Source organism: Grammomys surdaster, unplaced genomic scaffold (assembly GCF_004785775.1).
Source record: "Grammomys surdaster isolate TR1022 unplaced genomic scaffold, NIH_TR_1.0 126176, whole genome shotgun sequence".
Classification (NCBI taxonomy): domain Eukaryota; kingdom Metazoa; phylum Chordata; class Mammalia; order Rodentia; family Muridae; genus Grammomys; species Grammomys surdaster.
Window position 1 is genome coordinate 2,892,294 of NW_021620983.1, and position 23,430 is coordinate 2,915,723.

The following is a 23,430-nucleotide window of genomic DNA, read 5'->3' on the forward strand; positions in this document are numbered from 1 at the left end:
GGCCTGGCCTGAGGATGTGCTCTGTGGTAGATGTGCAAGGCCCTACTGGGTTCAATCTCCAGATAAGAATAAGAGCTAATAAATGTCTAGTGATTTAAACAGGACTCAGTACATAAAGAGGTATATATGGGATGCCTCCTACTGCACTGTTTTGTTTTTTTTAAATCTTCAATTTAAGTATCCACACAGACGGTAAGGATAGAAGGCTCAGCTTAAAGCAAGCACTGGGGAAAACAGGTTAAGCACATGGGCTTGCTGAAGAAGTGATGCCTAGTCACCAGAATGCTGGAGTCAAAAGTGCCCAAACCTGCTATTAGGAGCCTGCCTTCACCCAAATTTCCCCAGGATCCTGAGAATTGTTTAGGCCCTAATTCTAGGCTTTGTCTCAGTGCTTTTTACATAAGTCTTACTTGTAGGGCAAGCTAGGTCCCAGCTGAGCCACCTCCCAAGCCCTGTAGGTATGTAACTTAACACCTTTATTATGTGGCCTCAGGTTTTACTGTTGCTTTAAACCACACCAAGAGTGTCCTAACAATGACTTCTTACTGTAGGGCTTTCTTTTGTTGTTTTTTTTGAGACATGGTTTAGCCCGGGGCGTCCTAGAACTCATTTTGTCAACTAGGCTACCCAGGAACTGCAGGGATCCACCTGCCTCTGCCACCCAAGTGCTGGGATCAAAGGTGTGCACCACTAAGGTTGAATGTTATTATCCACTCTACTGTGGCTTGGACTAGGGCTGCATAAATAGCCAGCAGGATTTGCTAACAAATCCAATGCAAGATACAAAAGAAACTAACGTCTAAGGTGCTAGCATCTTTGTGCCCTGCAGTTGCCCTTGCAAGGATGGGGAACACTTTAGAAGTTTGGGGATGAAGAGTTTGGCTTTGGGGAGTTTCAGCCTGAAATGTCTCTATGGTAGTTACAGACAGATTAGTGTGGAGGTTATGAGAGAGTAAACAGGAACTCTAAGTCTGAGAGTCCCAGGGCATTAAAATACTATGCAGGTTATAGACTGGGTGAGATCTTGGGAAAATTGAGGGGTTACAGCACTATTCAGGAATAAGGCATGTATGTGCACAAACACACATGCAGGCACACACCCATGAATGCACTGGCACAAATAGTCCCCCACCCCCAACAAAAATAGGCCCAAGGGCTGAGGATGCAGCTTAGTGAAGAGCACTTGTACATAAAGTTCTGTGTTCAAACCCTAGCACCCCCTATCCCCTCAGCAAAACCACAAAATGTATTTAAGAAATGTGAGCTTTGTTTTCAAATTAACCCTGAGACCAGACCAGTTTTAAACACTCATCTTTATTGACAAAATAGGCTCCTCTCTTCAGCACACTCTCATGTAAGCTTAAAGCTGTTTTTTTTGGGGGGGGAGGGGGATGGAAAACTTGCTAAAAACAAAGCAAATGTCTTTCAATATTCACAACCTTAAAATTATATCCAAGAACACAAAGGATAAATAATTTTTTATAAAAATAATTACTTCTCAAATAACGTTTCACAATAGAACTTGCTCAATACACTGATTCTGACTCGTATCAACTGTGCAGCCTTTCTTTTTAAAATTCTGGCCCGGGACAAAACTACACGAAAGAATGTACCACTAAATTAAGGGATACCCTCCAAAAACCAATAGAAAAATCTTAAAAATAAATTCACTTATATAAAATATTAAGGCCTCTGCATGAGAACGGTTTAACATCTGGGGTACTGGCCCTTTCCTAACAGACCTATGACCCCACTCACCTCAAACTTCAGAATCAAAGGTTCTCAAGTAAAAAGTCCTTTGAATTTTGCCAATACATGAAATTACACATAAAATTACACTGCAAAGTAATATGTACTTAACAAATGATATACTGAAAAGTCTAACTTTCTATCTGTGCTAATTTCAGTATGGACTCCACATACAAGCATAGTGTATTTTTAGCCATATTTCACAATTTTTTGTTCTTTTATTCTGACCACTACAGAACGGTTTTTAGGTTGCAACTGGTATTAAAGCACACTTCCATATCCTGTGGCCTTAAAAGCTTTTTTTTTTTTTTTTTTTTAAAGTGCAAAGCACAATGCCTGTGGGTCCACGCTTCACTGCCAGTTTCTGAATCATAGGTTGTAGGGAAAACCTCACAGGTTATAAGAACTAAATGGGGCTTAGACTCAGACCCAGAACTTTGATTTTGGAACCTGCATCTACTTTGTAAGTGTTTGAAGAATAATTTCTTAAATAACAATAAAGGAATTCCAAATTTACTTGGAAATGACCATACCTATCTCTAAATATGTCAATGCTGATTCGTGGTGAACTGTCTCATATCCTTAAACATCATGTAAAGAGGAGGAAGAACCAGGTTCATTGTTAACAGAGAACCAAAACATAATCTTTCAAAGTAGTTTAACCTACTTAATGTGTCTTTCTTAGAAAGTATATTCTTTGTCTTTCCTTCCTCAGATGCATACACTTAAGCAAGTCATGAATAACTGCTAGCTAAGAGTTATGGGAACTAGGTGTAAGTATATTCCTTCTGTTTGTGGTGCAAGTGACATATTCCTATAGCCTTTCAGTGGGAACTGCCTTTGATGAGGACTGAACACACGGGAGGTGGAGAGGCAAGCACCAACGCAGAAGCTTTATGTACACAAGCTATGGTGACTCTGACGCTCAACAGGAAGGAGAAGACTTACAACAAAGTCTTCCATTCAGAAACCACACCAACCTTACTTTTAAAACTGTGATAATTTTTAGGCTTTCCAGCGTTTATGAGGCGTATTCAGGGTGATCTATGAATCATCCAGAAAGCCAACAGCACTTCTGACACCGCAGTGGGCAGCAGCACCCTGAAGACTCACTGTTCCCTCTGTGGCTCAGCTTCTCTTTCTGACTGGGATTGGGATCTAGTTTATGACCACTGGTTATACACACTGCTGCTGTCTCTTTGCCAGTGTCCTTGGACATACTAGAAGAAAAAGGTTGACTGAAGTTTAGTTTTATGTTCATTCATCCACTCACTTCTGGGCCCGTTCTAGTGACCACGCAGAAAGCCACTCAGCTCTTCCTCAGACTCAGGTCACTGTTAGTCACTAAGGCAGACAGAGATGTACTCTCTGATGCATCATCCTTCCGAAGGTTCAAAAAGGATTCTCGAGTTATCTGAAGGATCTCTCTCAAGCCTTTGTTTTCTTGCTGTAAGGAGACAAGCAAAACCCAAGATGGTTTATACTCTATGCAAATGGAAAACATGCAGAAACAGAAACTGCTGGTTTGACTGATTCCCTTAAGGCAGCTCCAAGGGGAATACATAATTTAAAAGCTAATTGTATGAAGTGTAGCACAGAAAGCGGACTCTGTAACACATCAATGGATAGATATATGTGCTATAGGCAGTCACAACCTCAATCTAGACAGGTTTAAAAACTGGGTGTGGTGACACCTGCCTTCAATCCCAGCAGTGGAGAGGCAAAGGCAGGGGAATCTCTGAGTTTGAGGGCATTCTAATTTACATAAGGAGTTCTTGGCCGGCCAGGGCTACACAGTGAGACTTGATCTAAAAAACAAGACAAAACCAGATTTTAACTGGTGCTAAAGATGGAGCATCGGCACTCCACCCCCTCGCTACTAGAAGCCTTAACGTGTGCAGATGGAGCAGGTGACTAGGCAGAAATCAGCTTGTTTTGCAAACAGACTGCAGATGATATATGCATGTGTATATAAAACACTCATCTACACCGACGCTAGTGATAAGTTTATATGAATAATACCTTGAGGTAGATTTCATCACTCAGTAGAAGTTAGTAGGTATGTTTCCCTCAGCAAAATCTGAGTTCAGCCAAGACCAGGTGTGGTAATTATTTTTCAGAAAGAAATGTAAATGATTATCTAGTACTGTAAGCAATTTTGTCATCTTATAACTTCTTCTCTACAGCTGTTACAGGCTCTTTCCAAGTCTCAATGGTCTGGCCCGAGGGTTGTTTCTGAGCACAGTTCTAACTTTCTCCTTTTGTTTGTGGCTGCTTTTGCATTACCACAATGAAGCTAAGCAGATATAAATTGACTAGATTGCAAAATCCCAAATGCTTTCAGGTCCTTTGCTGAGAGAGCCGACCTCTACTTGCCTCTCCCAGATGCTGGAACTAAAGGGGTGCACCACTGTGCCTAGTTAACAATCAACCCTCTCAAGTACTGGTACACTTACGCATCCCTGAGGACCCCAGACTCTGACATTATGACCTAGTGGTCTATTCCACTGTTACCAGCATTCAGATTCAGAAATCATAGCCGGGCGGTGGTGGCGCACGCCTTTAATCCCAGCACTTGGGAGGCAGAGGTAGGTGGATTTCTGAGTTTGAGGCCAGCCTGGTCTACAGAGTGAGTTCTAGGACAGCCAGGGCTATACAGAGAAACCCTGTCTCAAAAAACAAAAGAAAAAGAGAACTCATTACCACCAACTTAAAGAGTGTGGGTGTTAAGGCTGAGAATGTTCTCTGGTTGAGTCTTTTGGAGATACTTTCAACCCATATTTGATTTGAAGTTTAAAACTCACTTCAAGTTGAAATATTCGCTCCTGTTCCTTGCAACCCTGCTGTTCATCAATTTCAATAGCTTTTCTCATTACTGCTGCCATCTCGGTGATCTGGTCAACATGTGCTTGCAACTCCTGGAAGAAAAGGTGGACGTGGAGATGAGAGGAAGACTTTACTAGGTTTGAATTTGCCCTTTGGATAGAATCGCACTGCCACCTAACACAAGTGTGATGTCCTCATGTGGCCTTTTAACATGATTCATAACAAACTGGTAGACATGAGGTGTTAAGATTAGAATTAAGGATACGTATCACAGTATAACTCAACCCTATAGCAAAATACTTATTCACATCTACCACAACGACCAGGGACTGTTGGCGCACATGCTATCTCTTCTTCCCTGAAGTCTGCATGAGTCAGTCTCCTCTGTAGTATTAATGCATATAAGCTGATTCAACTCAACCAAGAGCCTTTCTAGACCATAATCCTCCTTGAGAGTAAAAAGCATATTGTTTACATCTGTCTGTTATTTATCTAGTGTTTGTTGTGTAAGAATTATTATGTAAAATGAACAAAGTGCTATGGAGTATTGAAACATCAAGTGGCATTTTTTCCCACCTGATAAAAATAGAATTTCACCATAATATAGATATCCATATTTATCAGTTTTACAAATTCTTTCAATCTCACTCCTTGTTTCTTGCATATCTATGATGTGTCAAGCACTAAGCCAGGCAACAAAAGTGTGATTCCTCTCAAGATATCTCCCGACCTTATGAGCTTTGTTCAATGAAGGAGACAAAGGGGTTTAAAAATCGAACAAAAGCCCAAGAATAATTAAGTTGCTAATATTAATACAAAAATTAAATAATGAAAGTCAATGAAAAACAAAAATCCCAAATGAACATCAAGTCTTTTAGATAGCTGAATGGTTGTAGAAAGGATTTGATCAAGACCTTAAAGAACTCACATAACTATTAAACTGGAAGAGCACCCTATCACTGAGCTATGCCCCAGCCCCATTTAATAATCTTAAAGAAAAGATGCAGGCACCTTACATGATTTTGGTTCTGGGGAATGAATCTAGGGCTACACCCTTAATAGAGGTTACACCTTTGTCTTACTGGAGAAATCTTTATAACATAGCACTCAGAAGATACAATAAAGAACTAATCTGCTTTGTCTAGTACAGTACAGTTAAAATTAAAACTAAGTACGTTAAAAATTAGTAATTCTGTCTCTCACTTGTACAAGTGACACTTTTACGTGGCTAATGGTGATATGCAGCTGAGTACCTTCCACAGGATGCACAGATACCATCTATGGTCTACTGGACAGCCTTGGATTAGCCTGTGGTAACAAAGCTGTTACCAAAGCAAAGAGATGCCATTGTCTCCCATACTGCAATATCACTAAGATCCCTCTGTTATAGAGGACACAATACAGAAGACTGAACAGCTGAATGATGGTAAAAAATTTTTGAATACCAATGGCTTTCTCAGTTTATAATGTGGTCAGAACTGTGGCACTAGCATACATTTAAAAGGAACATAGGAAGTCAATAATTGACTGCCTTTAAAATTGAAAAGAGAGGTATTGATTTTTTAGTACAGTCTGTTTAAACAAGATCATAAGGAAGAAACAAAACATACTTAGCATGAATTAGAGGCCCCATGAACGACTTACTCACTAGCTGTGAGGGTCACACTGCTTTTAAGGGACACAAAACAAGAGCTGTGGCTCTGAAGCCCAAGTGCCAACACAGGACCCTTGAGCTGTCTTGACACACTGCTTACTTTTATGTCTGTTTATTCCTACTCTGCAGCAACAACACTTAAGACCCAGGCAGAGAGAATCATTATGTACAGTTATGTCTGCACAAAAGCCTATTTGTGAACTCAAACAAAAGGACTGCAAATAATTAAATATCTAAATTAAAAGTTTTAAGTTTGATGGACCAGCCTGCTCATACTAACAGGCTAAAGTTATTACAAGGAAAATATAGTTTCTTTTTTTAGATAGGGTCTCACTGCATAATTATGGCTAGTCTGGAACTCGCTATGCAGATCAATTTGGCCTCAGACTCACAGAGATCTCCCTGCCTCTGCCTCCTGAGTAAGAAAACATTTAGAAATAGTTTTATAACAAAAACTTCAGCAACGTCTAGCAAATAAAAGATGGTGGGTAAACATATCAAAAGTTTCTGTGACACTGTGTGTGTATGTGTGTATATATATACATACACACATATACTTTATAGTCTTATATACGTCAATTTTATGTATGTGTATGTGTAATTACTTATATCCTGTGCATGACACACAGAGAATCAGGGACAAACTGAAGCGTTTTAGACTCAGCAGCACGGCCATGAAAAGCACACCTTTCTTTCATTGATTCCATTTATTTGCTGATCTAATCTGAAGGGCAAGTCAAGGTAAAACAACTTTTTTAAATGGACCCCACTTCCATCCACCCCCAAAGTTGACTGTTTGATTTAGTGTACATTCTGATTTGCTTCCAAGTGCCTCCTCTCCAGTCCGTGCTGAGGTGCTTCAAGGATGTGCCGAGATGCATCCAGGAAGAATCCTTCGCAGCTGTTACGATGTACCATGTCAATCTGTAGTACAGAGTCATTATAGTGTTAATGCGGATTTCATCCGTCATAATAAACTGTGTGAGTGTTAGTTCATGCGTGTTAGCCAACTGTTGGAATGTTTGCTTTTTTAAGATTTCCAAAAAGGCATCTGTTAAAAAATAATGTAAAAATAAGTATTTGGATGAAACTGAGTTATGTTTTCTAGTGATTTTTAATATGGACTCAAAAAGCTCTAGGTGAGTGCAAAATTATATTACTACAGCTTCTAGTGGGACTCATGCTCCAAAGTGCAGCTACACTCATCTGTGTTCCCAAGAGTGTTGCAAACTTGTTTCTGTTTAGGCGTATTAGACCACTGGTGCCTAAACAATTCTAGAGCCCTGCACTTTGGTGCCTTTATCTCATTTCTCTGCTTGTGCATCCCCGACTCCTGCAGTGAATTCAAGGCTAGATTCAATAATTTACCTTCTTTCAGACTTTGCTCCTCCTGCTATAGTGACTACTAATTGTTATCACACTGCCGTATATCATAGTTAGGTTTGGTTCTGTACCTTCCATTACACTGTAAGCTTAACAGTAACATAATGAATTCCTTCATTTATCTTGCTCTTGCCCATAACAACTAAACACAGGGCACTAATCAATGTTTGATTTACTAAGCCAGAGTGTCTCCTTTTTGGGAAAAATCAAAACCACAAACATTAATATGTATTAGTTAGAATTAATAGCAAATAACTGAATAGTCATTTATGGAAGGCAAGGGTCAGCACTTAGATGAACTCAATCTACATAATAAAAACACAAGGTTTAGTAGCTACTTAGGAAATGTTTAACTTTTTAAATGAACAGGACAGCATAGATGAATGGTACACCAGTGGGCTTTATTTTTGGTGCGGGAATTGAACCCAGAGCCTCAGGCATGCCCAACACATGCTCTACCATGGAGCGATGCCCCTATCTCCTAATGTGTTTTAGAAAACACATGCCATCACAGTTGCTACTGTATGGGACTAACAATCTGTTGGATCTTATTCTACACCTCCACCCCCTGTCCACCATGGTATTTACTCTTCTTTCAAAATTCCACTTTTGCCAGGCGCTGGTGGCGCACGCCTTTAATCCCAGCACTTGGGAAGCAGAGACAGGCAGATTTCTGAGTTCGAGAGTTCGAGGCTAGCCTGGTCTACAGAGTGAGTTCCAGAACAGCCAGGGCTACACAGTGAAACCCTGTCTCGAAAAACCAAAAACAACAACAAAAAAACAAACAAAAAATTTCATTTTTAAAATTGTAAACCATGAGGATTTTTGAGAATTAAGACTGCATTTCAATTCTTTATGCAAAAAAAAAAAAAAAAAAAACTCCTCTTAGTCATACATTTACTTATTTATTTGGAGGGGCAGAATTAAAACAGGATCTCATGTAGTCCAGGCTATCCTTGAATCCTGACCTTTTTGCCTCTAACTCACAAGTACTGGAACTAAAGGGGTGAGTGTCACCAGGCTTGGCTTAGGTATACATTGAAATGCTCTGTAATGAATATTACCATTAACAATATAGACTTTACATTCAGAAGACCAGTTAAATACCCAAGAACTTCCATTTTGTTAGGGCATGAATATTATAACTAGATAATATTAACTCCAATTTTAATTCTTTATTCTCCTACTAACACAAGAGGGTAGCTGTTATATTAATATGTAAATCTGTCACCCAAAGAATACTATTAGTTATTTAATTCTGATGGAATAATTTAAAAATTCTACAGACACCATCATGGAAGAAATATTTTAAAGATTCCAAAATATGTGTCAATAATTGAGAAATATATATATCGCATAACTACTACTATTTCTTAAATAATATTAGTTGTAAGTAGGTTACTTTATCAATATCCAACACAGATAAGATATCCAATCTAGTTTAGTATTTTTATTTCACACTGGTAGTTAAAATTCAGTTTAATGTAAACAAGTTATCCTGCTTGTCTTGACAACTGCCCCCTAAGTGACCCCAAGTAAACTGACTGCAAGAACACTAACTGTAACCACCTCAGCTTGGTTTTCTAAGACAGTGTCAACTACACACAGTATTGGTTCAATTCCTTCTCTAGCCCCACAGTTTTTCACGAAAATGAGTTGGCCTTATCCAGACTAGCCTCTTCAAGAAAGCAATCTATACTCAGCTGCTGGCTGTCTTTAAAGCATTTTAGTGTCTGTGTAACACGTAGCATTGCACAAATTCACTAGAAAAAAAAATACTACTTAAAAGCAGAGAAACTTTAATTTTTAAAATAGTTTATTTCTGAATGCACGCATGCAGGCACGCACTCACACACTCACCATTTAAAAGTTACTAAGGACATCAATTGGGAGGCAGAGGCAGGTGGATCTCTGAAGGCTAGCCTGGTTTACAAAGTGAGTTCCTGGACAACCAGAGGCTACATAGTGTTAAGACCCTGTTACTGAGGAGCAAAGAGAGTTAGAAGAATAAGCCAAGTAAAAAAATGGTATGAAATAAGAAATGGGGGGATGATGATGACAGAAAATGTCAATTAAAAATGTGAAGTATTTTATATATATATATTAAAACAATATTACTAGATCTTCATTGTTTAAAATCTGAACATAGGTTAACAAATGGCCCCGCTTTCATCCCAAGTCAATTTCGCAGAATGGATTACCTTTGAGTGCTGCTCTTTTAACTTCATTATTATACCTGGGTCGTCTTTTTTGCTGGCCATTAGCAATCTGAACATCTGCTCTCGGTACTTGCTCATTATCAGTTCCAAGGCAGACTGGTGTTCTTCCAAGGATGTTCGCAGTTCTATCAAGAACAATGTACATTATACAAATGAGTTAAGATTATGTAAACTATGCTCTTCCATATAATATTTATCAAAACACTGACATACACAATATCTTAAAAAGAAAACATGCAACAAAGGACTCCCTCAATTTTTATTGAAGAAAAAAAAAAGTTGTATGCTCCTATGTGTGTTTACAGGCATACCATGGCACATGCACGGAAGACAACCTGCAACTGACTTTCACCTTCGACCACATGGGTTCCAGGGACAGAGAACTCAGGAAGTCAGGCTTGGTGGCAAGTGCCCCTATCTGCTGAGCCCTCTCTCAGCTTTTCAAAGTGTTCAATCAAAACTCACTTCTTAAAATTATTTTAGACTGGGGAAAGTTCCACAGAAGTAGAGTGTTGTGATGAACTTGAGCTCTTACGTCACACACCGAAGGAATGATATTCCTAAACAAGGGGTGTGGCAGTCAAGAATGTCTTAGGAACTGGTTTGCCATGGCAGAATGTATGTGTCTGGAGGAGAGCTGTGGGAAGAGGGCAGAGGAGAGACCAGGAAATGACTGAAAGTCCCTGTTCAAGAAAATAAAATATGTATTCTGAGCAGCTCAGTCTAATGTGTGTGTTGAAGGATGGAGGGACAGGATGGCAGGGATCATGAGTCCCCGGGCTGGGACTGTAGAGGATGGAGTGGGGTTCCTTCACAGGTGATACAAACAGTGCAAACGGGATGTTGAAGAGAGGCATCTAAGATGATGCCACGCTGGGCAGACATTCACATTCACATTCAGAGGCCTGGATAAAGCAGCAGTAAGTATATCTAGGGATACAGACCAAAAAATGAGATTAAAATGTTAAGAAAGTAACTTCTGTTGACTATTTCCATTTAAAGAAAAGATTCTATTTTATTTCATGTGTATACATAAGAGCCTGCATGTATGTCTGCCTGCACACCAGACACACCAGAGAGTGCCGGGTCCTCTGGAGATGACAGTTATAGAGGCTGTGAGCTCTGCCTAATGTGGGTGCTGGGAAATGAACCTGGGTTCTCTGCAAGTGCTCCTAACGTCTGAGCCATCTCTCTAGCCCCTCTCCCATTTATGAATATATAAATTATCACAATGAAAGACTAAAGTTCTTTTTAATGACAATATATCTTGCCTTTGTTCTCTTGTTGTAATTCTCTGATTTGTCTGTTTTCTTGCTGGATTCCCATAACTAGTGTGGATCGTGGCCGATGTCTTGCTACTTCATTAAGTTCTTGGATTTCTTCCTGATACTAATGAAAAGGTTAAAGAACAACATATGGAAAGACATTACTTGCAAATTTTTATCTGATATACAAATATAATGAGCAGACCCTCCAAGTATTAAACAAGCATTATATGACCCAACATTCCATTCCTAAGGAAGAGAAAATGTTCACAGTGCCCTTACTCATAAGAAAAAAAGAGAAGCATTCAAGTATCTACCCAAGGAAGAAAAGGAGAAACAGGACACACTATATCCCCTTGCAGTGGCATATTATTGGGCAATGAATAGACATATACTACAACCCAGATAAATTTTTAAACATGGTAAGAGACCAATCACAACAGGCAGATATCTCACATCCTACTCACATGCAGTGTCTAGAGCAGGCAGATCCACTGGGAGAGAAGCTCAGTAGTTTCCAGGGTTGAGGGCAGGAAGCCAGAAAGACTGATGGATGTATACAAAATGCGGGGAGCAGATTGTTCTTGGGAAATGGACAGAGCCTGTCTATTACGTAGCTTTGGCTGTGCTGGGAGTCACTATGTAGACCAGGCAGGCCTCAAACTCAAAGAGATCCACTAGTTTCTGCCTCTCAAGTGCCAGGATTAAAGGCATGTGCCACTACCATACCTGGTTGGATTTTGAATTTTTTTTAAGTGGGAATCCAACTTTAGAATTACATTCATTTTTCTTGAGGCATTCTTACTAAATAGCTATCAATAAATTCATCATAACTGGTGGTTTGAAAGAAAATGGCCCTCATAGGCTCATAGGGAGTGGCGCTATTAGGAGATGTGACCTTGAAGTAGGTTCATGATTAGAGTGTGGACCTTAAGGTCTCAGAAGGTCAAGTCTGTTGCCTTCCTGCTGCCTGTGGATCAAGATGTAGAATTCTCAGCTCCTCTAGCACCATGCCTGCCTGCATGCTGCTATGATGATAATGGACTAAACCTCTCCACTGTAAGCCAGCCCCAATTAAATATTTTCCTTTAAAAGGGTTGCAGCGGTCACAGTGTCTCTTCACAGGACTAAAACCCTAACTAACACAATAACACTCCCGATTCCTTTTTTTTTTTTTTTCTTCGAGACAGAGTTTCTCTGTGTAGCCCTGGCTGTCCTGGAACTCACTCTGTAGACCAGGCTGGCCTCAAACTCAGAAATCCGCCTGCCTCTGCCTCCCAAGTGCTGGGATTAAAGGCGTGCGCCACCACCGCCCGGCCGACACTCCTGATTCCTAACTTCAGGAGTCAAACTCCTTTGGGGGCTGGAGAGATGGCTCAATGGTTAAAAGCACTGGCTGCTCTTCCAGAGGTCGAGTTCAATTCCCAACAACCACATGTTGGCTCGAAACCATCTGTAATGGGATCTGATGCTCTCTTCTGGTGTGTGTCTGAAGACAGCTATAGTGTACTCATATAAAATAAATAAATAAATAAATAAATAAATAAATAAATAAATCTTTAAAAACATATCACCACCAGGTCTATGCTGACTGGAGTGCAAGAGTCAGACTGAATGGTCGGGGGCAGATGGCTTTAGGGAGAAACACATGCAAAGTAGAGTAAGTGAACTTGCTACACTATTTCTGGTGACTTTTAAAGAACCTTAGTTCAGGGCTGCTTCCCCCTACCCCCCGCTTTTTTTTTAAAGAGACAGAGAAAAACACAGTTTTCCTCTTTGAACCCCCGGTTGTCCTGGAACTTGCTCTGTAGCCCAAACTGGCCTTGAACTTAGAGATCTGCCTTCCCAAGTGCTGAGATTAAAGGCATGTATCACTACCGCCCAGCTAGAGCTGCTGTTTTTAAAGCTGGAAATTTTTATGGAGAGATGGCTTACACATTAGCTGAATTTGATTGTCTACTGGAAGATTCCTCCACATTCTATTACCAAGAAGCAAAACTTAATTTCTTTCTGTAAATGACAAATTTAAAACATGCTAGAAAAAAATTAACTTGAAATAACTGCATAGGGTGAAAACGAGATATTTTCTTGAATCATTTCCAAAAACTATTTGGTTGCTAAATAATATCCCAGCACTTTTATAAAGAAAAGTATAAATATCTTGACATTATATAACACAGCAAAATGTCCAATGCATGCCAACATTAGTGAAATGTGTTATCTGGTCCTTAACAAATTTAATTTATAGGTTTTAAAATAAACCTACATCTTAGTCAGGGTTTCTATTACTGTGACAAAACACCATAACCAAGAAGCAAGTTGGGGAAGAAAGGGTTTATCTGGCTTACACTTCCACATTGCTGTTCATCATAAGTCAGGACAAGAACTCACACGGGGCAGGAACCTGGAGGCAGGAGCTGATGCAGAGGCCATGGAGGGGTGCTGCTTATTGGCTTGCTTCCCCTTGCCTGCTCAGCTTGTTTTCTTATAGAACCCAGGACTATCAGCCTAGGGATGGTACCACCCGCAATGGGCTGGGTCCTCCCCATTGATCACTAATTGAGAAAATGCCTTACAGCTGGATCTCATGGAACCATTTTGTCAACTGAGGATCCTTCTTCTCTGATGACTCTAACTTGTGTTGATACACAAAACCAGCCAGTACACCTACCTATATACATGTCACCGAAACATGATAATATATCCTAGTCCAAAGTGAAAAAGCACATACAAGTGAGGCTACTTGAATATTTTAATTTGAAATTATTTGATTAAGTAGTTTATTGTGGTTTGAATGAAAACGGCTCCTATTGGCTTATAGAGTTGAACACTAGATCACCAGCAAGTAGCACTATTTGAAAGAATTAGGAGGTATGGCTTTGCTGGAGGAAGTGTGTCACTCAAAGAGGTGGCCTTTGGGGTTTCAAAAAAGCCCATTCTAAGCCCAGAGTCTCTCCCTGCTGCCCCGTGGATTCAGATGTAGAACTCTTAGTACCTACTCCAGCATGTCTGCCTGCATGCTGCCAAGCTACCTGCCATCATAATAATGCACTAAACTTCTGAAAGCTGTAAGCAAGCCCAGATTAATTAATTGTTTTCCTTTATAAGTGTTGGTATAAGTCAAGGTGTCTTTTCACAGCAACAGAACACTGACTGAGACATTTACGTATTTATGTGTTACTTAACCAAGTATCAGTGAAACCTTGGTAAGTAAAGTCAGCAAGGGAAAGTCAGACCTGCTTCATGGCTTCCACTCGCTTGCTGAGGGCAGTGGTCTGCTCGATGAGAGATTCTGCTGCGTCATCATGATCTCTCAACCTTTCAACAAGGGCTTTCGCGTCAGCAAGTGCCTTCTCAATGGTGCAGCTCATTCTAAAGGAGAACCAATAAATAAGTTAAAACCAGGACTTAAAGTCAACATATCACCTTCTCTCAGTTTCACATCATCATAGATTTCCTTCTTAAACTTCACTTTCTGAGATGTCATTATCTAGAGAGGAAAAGCAGTTAGGAATATCCTGCACTGCTTGGTAGGATACCATAAGCTTAAATGCAAATCATACTGTAAGAACTCTCTCTAGCCTGCCTACGCATGTGCGCGTACACACACACACACACTCACTCTCTCTGTGTGTGTGTGCTTTGCTATCTATGTCTAAGTCTCAACCTCCTCTTGGAGGAGCTTCTGCTTCTTATGTAAAGTGAGATTAAAATTCCAATTCCTGAATCTTTCCTGGGGTGGGAAGTTTCCAGAGACTATCATTAGCCACTACAGGCAACTTTCACAATGTTTTAAGAGACACTAAAGGGATTTTGAGATGGCTGAACCTAAGATTCACCTCTTTTCTCAAGCACATGGACCAGACACAGCAGGTGTTCAGCTGCACTTTGAAGAAGTCACCAAGGGCAACTCTAAATAGCAGAAAGAGCAAGAGGAGCCCTGGGGAGCCCAGGCCTGGGCTTCGGGGTAGCAGCAAGGACACAACAGCAGGACATCTGCTGCAAGGGTGCCATGGCTCAGGTAGGGCAAACCTCCTTTCTGCAAGGTGGGGTGAACAAGAGATCCAGCACTCTATGGAGTGTGGAATCAGGCTGCAATAACAGCAACAATGCTGCTGGGAAGCACAACCTGAAACCCACATGGCCTCACAGGAGGCTGATGGACAGGCTGTGCTAATCTCCAAAGCAAAACAGAAATCTGAAAAAACAAGAGATCCCTCCTATAACAGATTCCAAAAAAGACAAATAGGTGAAATGCTAAATAAAGAGTTCCACAAAGCTAGGCAGATCTCTGTTAGTTCAAGGCCAGCCTGGTCTACATGGTGAATTACATGACAGTATACATAGTGAGACCTCATCTCAAATAAACAAGCAAATAAGGAAACTGTAGGACTGTGAAAGGCAGCTTGGTTTCTGGAGGAGCACAGGCTGGAAACTGTGGTGATCCCAGGTGACCCTGAGGGACCGGCAGGCATTTGGCCATGCTCCCAGACTCCAGGATCCTAACAGGAGGCCGCAGCCCTCCATAGATTTGTGTCCTTCAGTCATGTAAGTGCAACACCCCTAGACCCTCCATAGGTAGAGGATTTGACCACAGGCCATGTAGCCTCAAGACAGATCTCCATATTAATGAGGTACCTAAAGACCAGAAGGGCTTGGCCAATTAAGCTTTCCTTCCCAGACACTCCTCCCTGCAAAAGGTATTTAACCTCAGGCTCCCCCTGAGAAAATGGGGTACAGTTTTCTCATCTACTTTCCACCATGACAATAAAAGCCTTAAAACCACGGACTGTCTTTTCATCAGGATCTGCTGTGGGGAACAATGGAACAGGCTTTCACCTAAAGAGCCATCTAATCTCCCACAGAAGACCTCTCTGCGTTCCCAGCAGCAGAGGCCAAGAACCCAAGGAAGCCGACAAACCGCCAAGGACAAATCAAGAACTCTCCTCTCCTCAGGACACAGCCCGAGCACTCTGTTCCCTCCCCTTTGGCTGCGGGCTAGTCCAGCCTGTGGGCTTCCACTTCATTCTCAGATCTTCCAACAGTGCCTGGGTGCCCAAGAGCCTGAGAACCAGATGGTCCCTGGCCGCTCTGCAGGCCCAGGGACCCCTGAGCTAGCTCCAGCAGGTCCCTGAAACCTCACCCCCAGAGCAGTGTCCCGGAAGCTTCTCTCAGGCCAGACTCTGCCCTGGGTGAGTACAGTCAAAACTCGCCCAAGAGGCTCTAGGCCCATGGCAGGGTAGACACGGGACCCTATAACCCAACAGGAAACAAACAATTTAAAAGAATAATTTTTAAGATGCTCAATTTGGGGCTTGAGTAATGGTTCAGGGGTAATCATGCTTGTAGTTCCTGCAGAGGATTGTAGTTTAAGTCCCAGCACCTGTATCTGGTGGCTCAGAACTGTCTGTAATCCCAGGTCCAGGCATTCAATACTCTACCTGGCCTCAGCACACGCCAATGCCTGTGTGCATACCCACAGAGACAGACAGACAGATAGACTCACACACACACACACACACACACGTATGTAAAACTTAAGATTAGACAGCTCAATGGGTCTAAAAAAAATACAATATTGAATGAAGTTAGAATTACAGAGCAAAACATGAGCAAAAGCCTGAAAAAGAACTAAAGAGAAATCCCAGAAATGAAGAATTCAATAAAATGATTCTTTTAGATAAATTTATAGCATAACATAAAACATTCAAATTAGAATCTAAGATCTGAAATCAATTATCCAAGCCCTAACCTTGAGAAACTAGAAAAAAGGAGCTGGAGAGATGGCTCAGAGGTTAAGAGCACTGGCTGTTCTTCCAGAGGTCTTGAGTTCAATTCCCAGCAATCACATGGTGGCTCACAGCCATCTGTAATGAGACCTGGTGCCCTCTTCTGGTCTTCAAGCATTCATGCAGGAGATTGCTGTATACATAATAAATAAATAAATCTTAAAATACAAAACAAGCCGGGCAGTGGTGGTGCACACCTTTAATCCCAGCACTTGGGAGGCAGAGGCAGGCAGATTTCTGAGTTTGAGGCCAGCCTGGTCTACAGAGTGAGTTCCAAGACAGCCAGGGCTACACAGAGAAAACCTGTCTCGAAAAACCAAAACAAACAAACAAACAAAAACAAAAAACAAAAAAAATCAAACAAACAAGCCCAAACAAAAGAGAGACAGAGAGAGAAACTGGAGCAGAATAAACCCAAAGTTAATAGAAGATAAAGAGTTCAACTCAGTAAAACTAAAAGTCGGTTCTTTAAAAAGACCCATAAAGCAAAGACGGTGATGTATGTGTATGTATGGAGAGAGGGCATGTAGAGATAGGTACCGAGAGAGATTTAAATAACCAAGCCAACAAAGGAAGACCCAGGGGTGGTGATCCATAATTGCAATCCCACTACCCAAGAGTTTGCAGCAGGGGGATTAATAGAAGGAATCTAGTGTGGGTTACATGGTCTGTCTCAACTCCCACTCGCTTAAAGAGCAAGGAAATCACTGCAGAGCACTTCAAACACAAGTGAACAGAGTAACATCTCATATACATGAATTAAGTAATTGAGATTAAACAGATGAACTACTCAAAACCCACAAATGACCATAAAGTTATACAAGAACAACTAGTAATAGTCCTATAACTATTATAGTCAGTGGAATTACATAACCACAAGCCCACAGCTATTTTCTGGCAAGTTTAACTAGGAAAGAAACTGGAGTTAAAAATATCTTACAAAAAAAGCTTCACACCCAGAGAGCTTCAATGACAGGTTCTAAAACACATCAAGGGCTGGAGACGTGGGTCGGTAGTTAAGAGCACTGCTGTTCCTGCAAAAGACCCAGGTTTGCTTTTAAGCACCCATGGGTGGCTCACAACCATCCTAACTCTAATTTCAGGGGATTTGACACCCTCTTATGAACGTTCACACACATAAAATATGTGGAGAAAGTACTGTGCTCTGTAGTGAGATTTCTGATTTCTTAAAAAACCCAGTTACATTATGTGATTTTTTTTTTTTTTAAATCCCAGGTTCGGATAAGAAGTGGCTTCACAGAAGGTGATTATGATTTGCCTAGTGCACTTAGCAGGGGTGTGATTTTTGCCAGCAGCAGGTAATTTAATTTGGGGACTCTGGAGAGGGGATAAATGGGTCTGTGGCAGTGGATGTTCCTCTTGCTGCTGCTACCGTGTTTGCTGGATATTCTGATCAGGATTAGACTTGCCCCTAGGAACTGGATGCCTTTAATCAACAGGAAGTAGTCTAAAGAGGTCTATGCCCCCTTTAACCTTCATTCTCTCCTACCTAGTGTTGGGGGTTGGAAGGGATTAAAGTGAAATAAGGTTAGAAGGGACGTAGAGGTATAAGAACCCACTAAAATAGCTAAAAAATATGCCAACAGTGCTTAAGGATTAAAAAAAAAAGAACAGATTTTCAGTTATCAGTCTAATGCAGCTAGAAACTAACAAGCTGATTTTACAATTATTACAGAAAGCAAGGAAACTAGAATCACAGGCCACAGAAAACTGACCAATTTATTTCTGAAAATGTGCAAAAGGAGCGTGGTGCTCACACTCCTGTAATTCAAGCACTGAGAAAGCTAAGGCAGGAGGACCACTTCAAGGTTGGGGTTAGCATGAACTACCACATAGTGAGTTCAAGGCCAAGACAAAAAAAAAAAAAAAAAAAAGGTGAAAAGGCAAATCAAAGGGTATCAGGAGTAGACCAATGGCTCAGTGGTTAACATTGCTGTGCTCAACTCTGAGGACCAGTGTTCCCTTAACAGGGAAACCACAGAGGTTACCAACTCTAGCTGCAAAAGAAAGCCCTCTTCTGGTTTTCAAGGCTACATGTACACACAGCCATACACACACTTTTTTTTTTTTTTTGAGAAAGGCTAGCATCTTTTCAATAAGTGGCAATGGAAGAACTAGACATGTATATGTTGGAAACTAATCTTCATACAATTCTAATTTGGTTACTCTATGGTTTAAAGCTTTTCTTAAAATGGAACACAAACTTGAGTATAAAATGAAAAATGGTAATGCTTTAAGGAAAAAAAAGTAAAGAAAATATAGTCTGGAGATGGTAAAAAAAAATCTCTATAGTCTGGAGATGGTAAAGAAAACTCTATAATCTGGAGATGGGAAAGATCTTTTCTAGGCATGATACTAAAAGCATGAAACACGAACTGTAAAAACCACTGATAAGCAAGGTTTCATCAAGATAATAACAGACTGTCAGACAGTTAAGATAGTGGGAGAAGACCCGCTCGCTGTGAGGAGCCATTCCTGATCCACATCTGATGAAGTTCTTGTTTAGACAGAGGAGCAAGAATAAGTCTAATTTTAAAAGTGGCCAGAAGACTTTAATACTCATCCTAAAAGATACACGAATGGCACATGAAAAGATGTTTACTATCATTAAAGAAACTTAACTCCAACACTCATGATATCCAGCACAACCATATTCAAACTGCTATGTATTACTGAATATATTTACTTTTCTATTCTGGGTGGGTTGCCATGACACATGTGTGGAGGACAACTTGGAATAGTCTCTCTCTACCCACCATGTGGGTTTGGGGATCAGACTCAGGTTGTCAGAGTTGGTGGAAAGTGCAGGCACAGTAACTTTAGTTAATTTAAAATGGTAGCTCTCTGGACCCGAAGAATAACATTTAGACAAAGAACAAGTGTTAACTCCTTTTTTTCCATTGAAAAAAATAGACTCAAAAATTCCAAATAAAGTAGATGAATGACAACCCGGCTAGTGCAAGGACTGGAACTCTTCAGCCGACCTGGATCCAAGGACCCATTTGCTTCTTCCTATGTAAAAACTGTCTCAACCTCTTGAGACAGAAAGAACAAATTCCCTGATTCTACAAAGTGAAACTTCTAAAAGACTTAATTTTTAAAAAATTTTTGAGTGCCGGGCGGTGGTGGCGCACGCCTTTAATCCCTGCACTTGGGAGGCAGTGGCAGGCGGATTTCTGAGTTCGAGGCCAGCCTGGTCTACAGAGTGAGTTCCAGGACAGCCAGGGCTATACAGAGAAACCCTGTCTCGGAAAAACCAAAAAAAAAAAAAAAAAAAAATTGAGTCATATGGAAATGTATATAAACAATTTTAAGCAACAGATTTTAAATAATTTTCATATAACTATAAAAATCTAGCAATTGTTTTAAGTATACATAAAAATTAACTAGTTTTAATTAGCAATGAATTATGGTGGGCTCTCAAAAAATGTTCTTTAGGCTGCACAAAAACTAACAAAATGAACTACATTTTATATTTTAGAAGTATAAAAACTCATCTACACAGAAGGAATTATAAACAGAAAACTCAACACCTAATTAACATTTCAGAAAAACAGTGACACAGCTTCTGAAAATCTGTATACTCATTTCCTGTTTGTAAACCTCAGAAAAGCTTAAAATATTTTATAATATGAATCTGCTTTGCTATCCTTTTTGAAAGATGCTTGTTTCCCCTTATGTTAGTAAATAAAGTGGGGAGAGATACTGTTTTCTACATCCTGTTACACATTAAAAAATCCACTCCAGTTTTAAAACGAATATTTCGATTTATTTGCCTATTTTTTCAGTGCTTTTTAACTAGTCATAATACATTTAAATTATTTTAAACAGGTAGGCTTAAACTACAGAGGTACCACTTTAAGAAACAAGTTTTCTTTCTTCTTTTGCTTCCTGCTTTAGCCACATTTTCACCCACTCTACCACTAAGACATCTGCAGTTAGACTCTTGCAGATGGTCCAGAACATTCTGCTGCTCATTAAAGAGAAATCACCACCTACCCACAGCAGCAACTCCCATGCCAGCTGGTTACTTTTTAGCTTTCATTTAAGAAAAAAATCTAAAGAAATTCAAGTAACTCGTTTCTTTTATAAACAAATCTACTAATTATCCAATTTCTGGAGATACAAAAACATGGTGTGATATGAACGATGTGTTTTTAAATGTCAAAATTTTAAATTGTTACTGCTCAGGTGGGTACCTCTAGTGTTAGTAAATACACAGATAATACTTTAAGATAATATGCAGATAATAATTTTAATCCCAGCACTAAGGAGGCAGAGCCAGGTGATTATCTGTGAACTTAAGGTCAGCCTGGTCTATCTAGTGAGTTCTAGGACAGCCAGGACTATGCAGAGACTCCAACAACCCATAAGTAAACAAAAAGAATGTATATAAAGAACACATAAAAATGGGTATCTTGTGAAAGTACAGTAAATTCCTATTCTTCTTGAAAATTAATATACTTGGAGCTTTCAGAAGAAAATCAATTCTTAAAGTTGAAAGGAACAAAATTTGAATCAAGACCAATTTATACACTCCCTAAAATTGTGGCTATGCTGTGTGTGTGTTCAAATTATCCAAAAAGAACTAACCTAACCCAAAGGAATTATTTCTAACATATGGCCAAGAGTCAGAAGAATATTTTTTTATGTTGAGCACTATCAAAAACATTTGCATCACATAAATCCTGGTTGTCAAACATGATGCTAACATAAAATCATTTGAATGCATAGGGTGTGTGCATGCATGTCCATTTGATATTATATACCGTCTCCATCCACTAAAATCAAAAGTACAATTACACGAGTATTAGGAGTACACGGCTGCTCATGTTCAAAGCAGGTAAGGGCTTTTACCCTAAAATAAAAAAGTTATTTTAGGTTCTAATGTAATTTTTAAGAGACAGAATATTTATAGTAAATTCTTTAGAATGATTTCTCTCCCCCCAACCCCCTCTCCTTCCCTCCTTCTCACCCTATATACATATATATACATATATAATACATATGTATAGATACACATATTTTTATATATTTATATATACATGATATAGACATGCATTATATATACATATATTATATATATACACATATACACATATATAAATGCCTGCTATGTGCCAACACTGAGCTAGCATTTGTTTTAAACACGAATAAGACATGATTCCAGACTCAAGTTCAAGCTGGCAGGAGAGACAGGAACAAATAATACATATTAATAAATACTGCAGAACTATGTCAAGAAATCTGGGAGTTCACTGTATTAACAATGTTACCCGAGGGAGTCTAAAAAGAATCATCTTTGAATTGGGTTTTGAAAGACGATGAGACAGAAGGAAAAACAGACTTGTATGGGTTCACAGGGCACAGCGGTGGAAATATGAGGCACAGTTGGGGATACACCCAACAGCCTGGCATAGATGCATGGTAAAGAATTAGGGGCGGCAACAAGATGATACTGAAAAGGTAAAATATGATTTTGAGGCAGGAGGGTAAAAAGCCCTGACGAATCGATAGGCTTAAATTAGAACTTGAAAAAGTTTCAGGAGAGAGAATGCATGTCACAGGAAGTATGAAGGGCTAGGCGGGGACACCGGTTTGGGGTGGAGGAAGGGCAACTGTGATAGTCACAGTGAAAGAAGCAAAAACCTGGTGCAGTGTGGGTGGAACACAGACCCTCAGACAATTCTGAAGTCCGTGTTCTGGAAAGGAGGACGGTACAGCGATCAGGGACGGGAAGAGGAAAGAAAGGGTCCTCACTCTTGAGGAGCAGACACTGATGATGGCAGCAATACAGAAGCATATATGTCTTTCAAAGAAAACCTTAAAATGGAATAAAGAATGTCCGCAGACCACACACACACACATCGCTCTGGAAGCAGAGAACTGCACTGTCTTGAAAATGGTGGAATGCACACACTTGGGAGCTTCTGAAACATCCGTCTGGAGAAAACCAGTTTTCCAACTTGGGACAGCATTTGGAAGGGCGCTGCGGGATTCGAACGATCCCAGCAGCTCCCTCAGGACCGCGGCTAAGCCCCAGTCGCAAACGCGGTCAAGCGTGCTGAGGTAAACTCAACAGTGACAAGTCCCTCCAGCCACCGCCCACGGAGCTCCCGAGTGGCAAGAAGGGAAACCCGGAAGGGGTGTCCCACGGCGTGCAGGCCCGGGGTTTTCACGGAACTTTCTGTACCTCAGTTCCCGGCAGGAGCTCAGGGAGAGCACGGAGAAGAGGGAGTCCGGCTCAGAGGCTCGCCCACGCGTGTTATTCCACTCAGCTTCAGTCCCCCTCAGCCGTCAGAGCCGGCGACGACCACCCGCGAGATGGAGGCGCTCGGGGAGTGGTCTCCGCGCCCTCGCTGTGCCAGCTCAGCGAGCGGACGCACAGCCCTGCTCACACAGAGGCGGGACGGACCAGCAGCCCGCTCGCCTCGGCCCCATCCCGGACAGACCAGAACCTCCGCTATCGGCAGCCGCGGAGCGACAAGCCTCGCGAGACTTCCCTCCGCGGGTTACCGAAGGCC

At 40.7% G+C, this 23,430-nt stretch overlaps 1 protein-coding gene across 2 annotated transcripts; it reads right to left on the reverse strand.

Moving 5' to 3' along the window:
- Positions 1 to 1,294: 1,294 nt before the first annotated feature.
- Positions 1,295 to 23,415, reverse strand: Fgfr1op2 (FGFR1 oncogene partner 2). Of its 2 annotated transcripts, XM_028757546.1 has the most exons (7): positions 23,100 to 23,408; positions 14,333 to 14,468; positions 11,103 to 11,220; positions 9,814 to 9,956; positions 7,040 to 7,153; positions 4,554 to 4,667; positions 1,295 to 3,196 (listed from the first exon to the last, which is right to left on the reverse strand). In XM_028757546.1, exons 2-7 carry the CDS (start codon positions 14,465 to 14,467, stop codon positions 3,059 to 3,061), a joined length of 762 nt encoding a protein of 253 aa, XP_028613379.1. In that variant the 5' UTR covers position 14,468; positions 23,100 to 23,408; the 3' UTR covers positions 1,295 to 3,058. The 2 variants fall into 2 exon arrangements, with proteins under 2 accessions (XP_028613379.1, XP_028613380.1); XM_028757547.1 differs by lacking the exon at positions 7,040 to 7,153 and having other exon boundaries at positions 23,100 to 23,415.
- Between the last annotated feature and the right edge of the window lie 15 nt (positions 23,416 to 23,430).

What these genes read in the sequence shown, in the direction of transcription:
- Fgfr1op2 (XM_028757546.1), bottom strand. Translation starts at nt 14,467, where the DNA reads ATGAGCTGCACCATTGAGAAGGCACTTGCTGACGCGAAAGCCCTTGTT. An exon ending in TAAAAGAGCAGCACTCAAAG is followed by an intron (nt 7,154 to 9,813) that starts GTAATCCATTCT and finishes TCTGTACTACAG; the next exon opens with ATTGACATGGTACATCGTAA. An exon ending in AGCGAATATTTCAACTTGAA is followed by an intron (nt 3,197 to 4,553) that starts GTGAGTTTTAAA and finishes GTCTCCTTACAG; the next exon opens with CAAGAAAACAAAGGCTTGAG.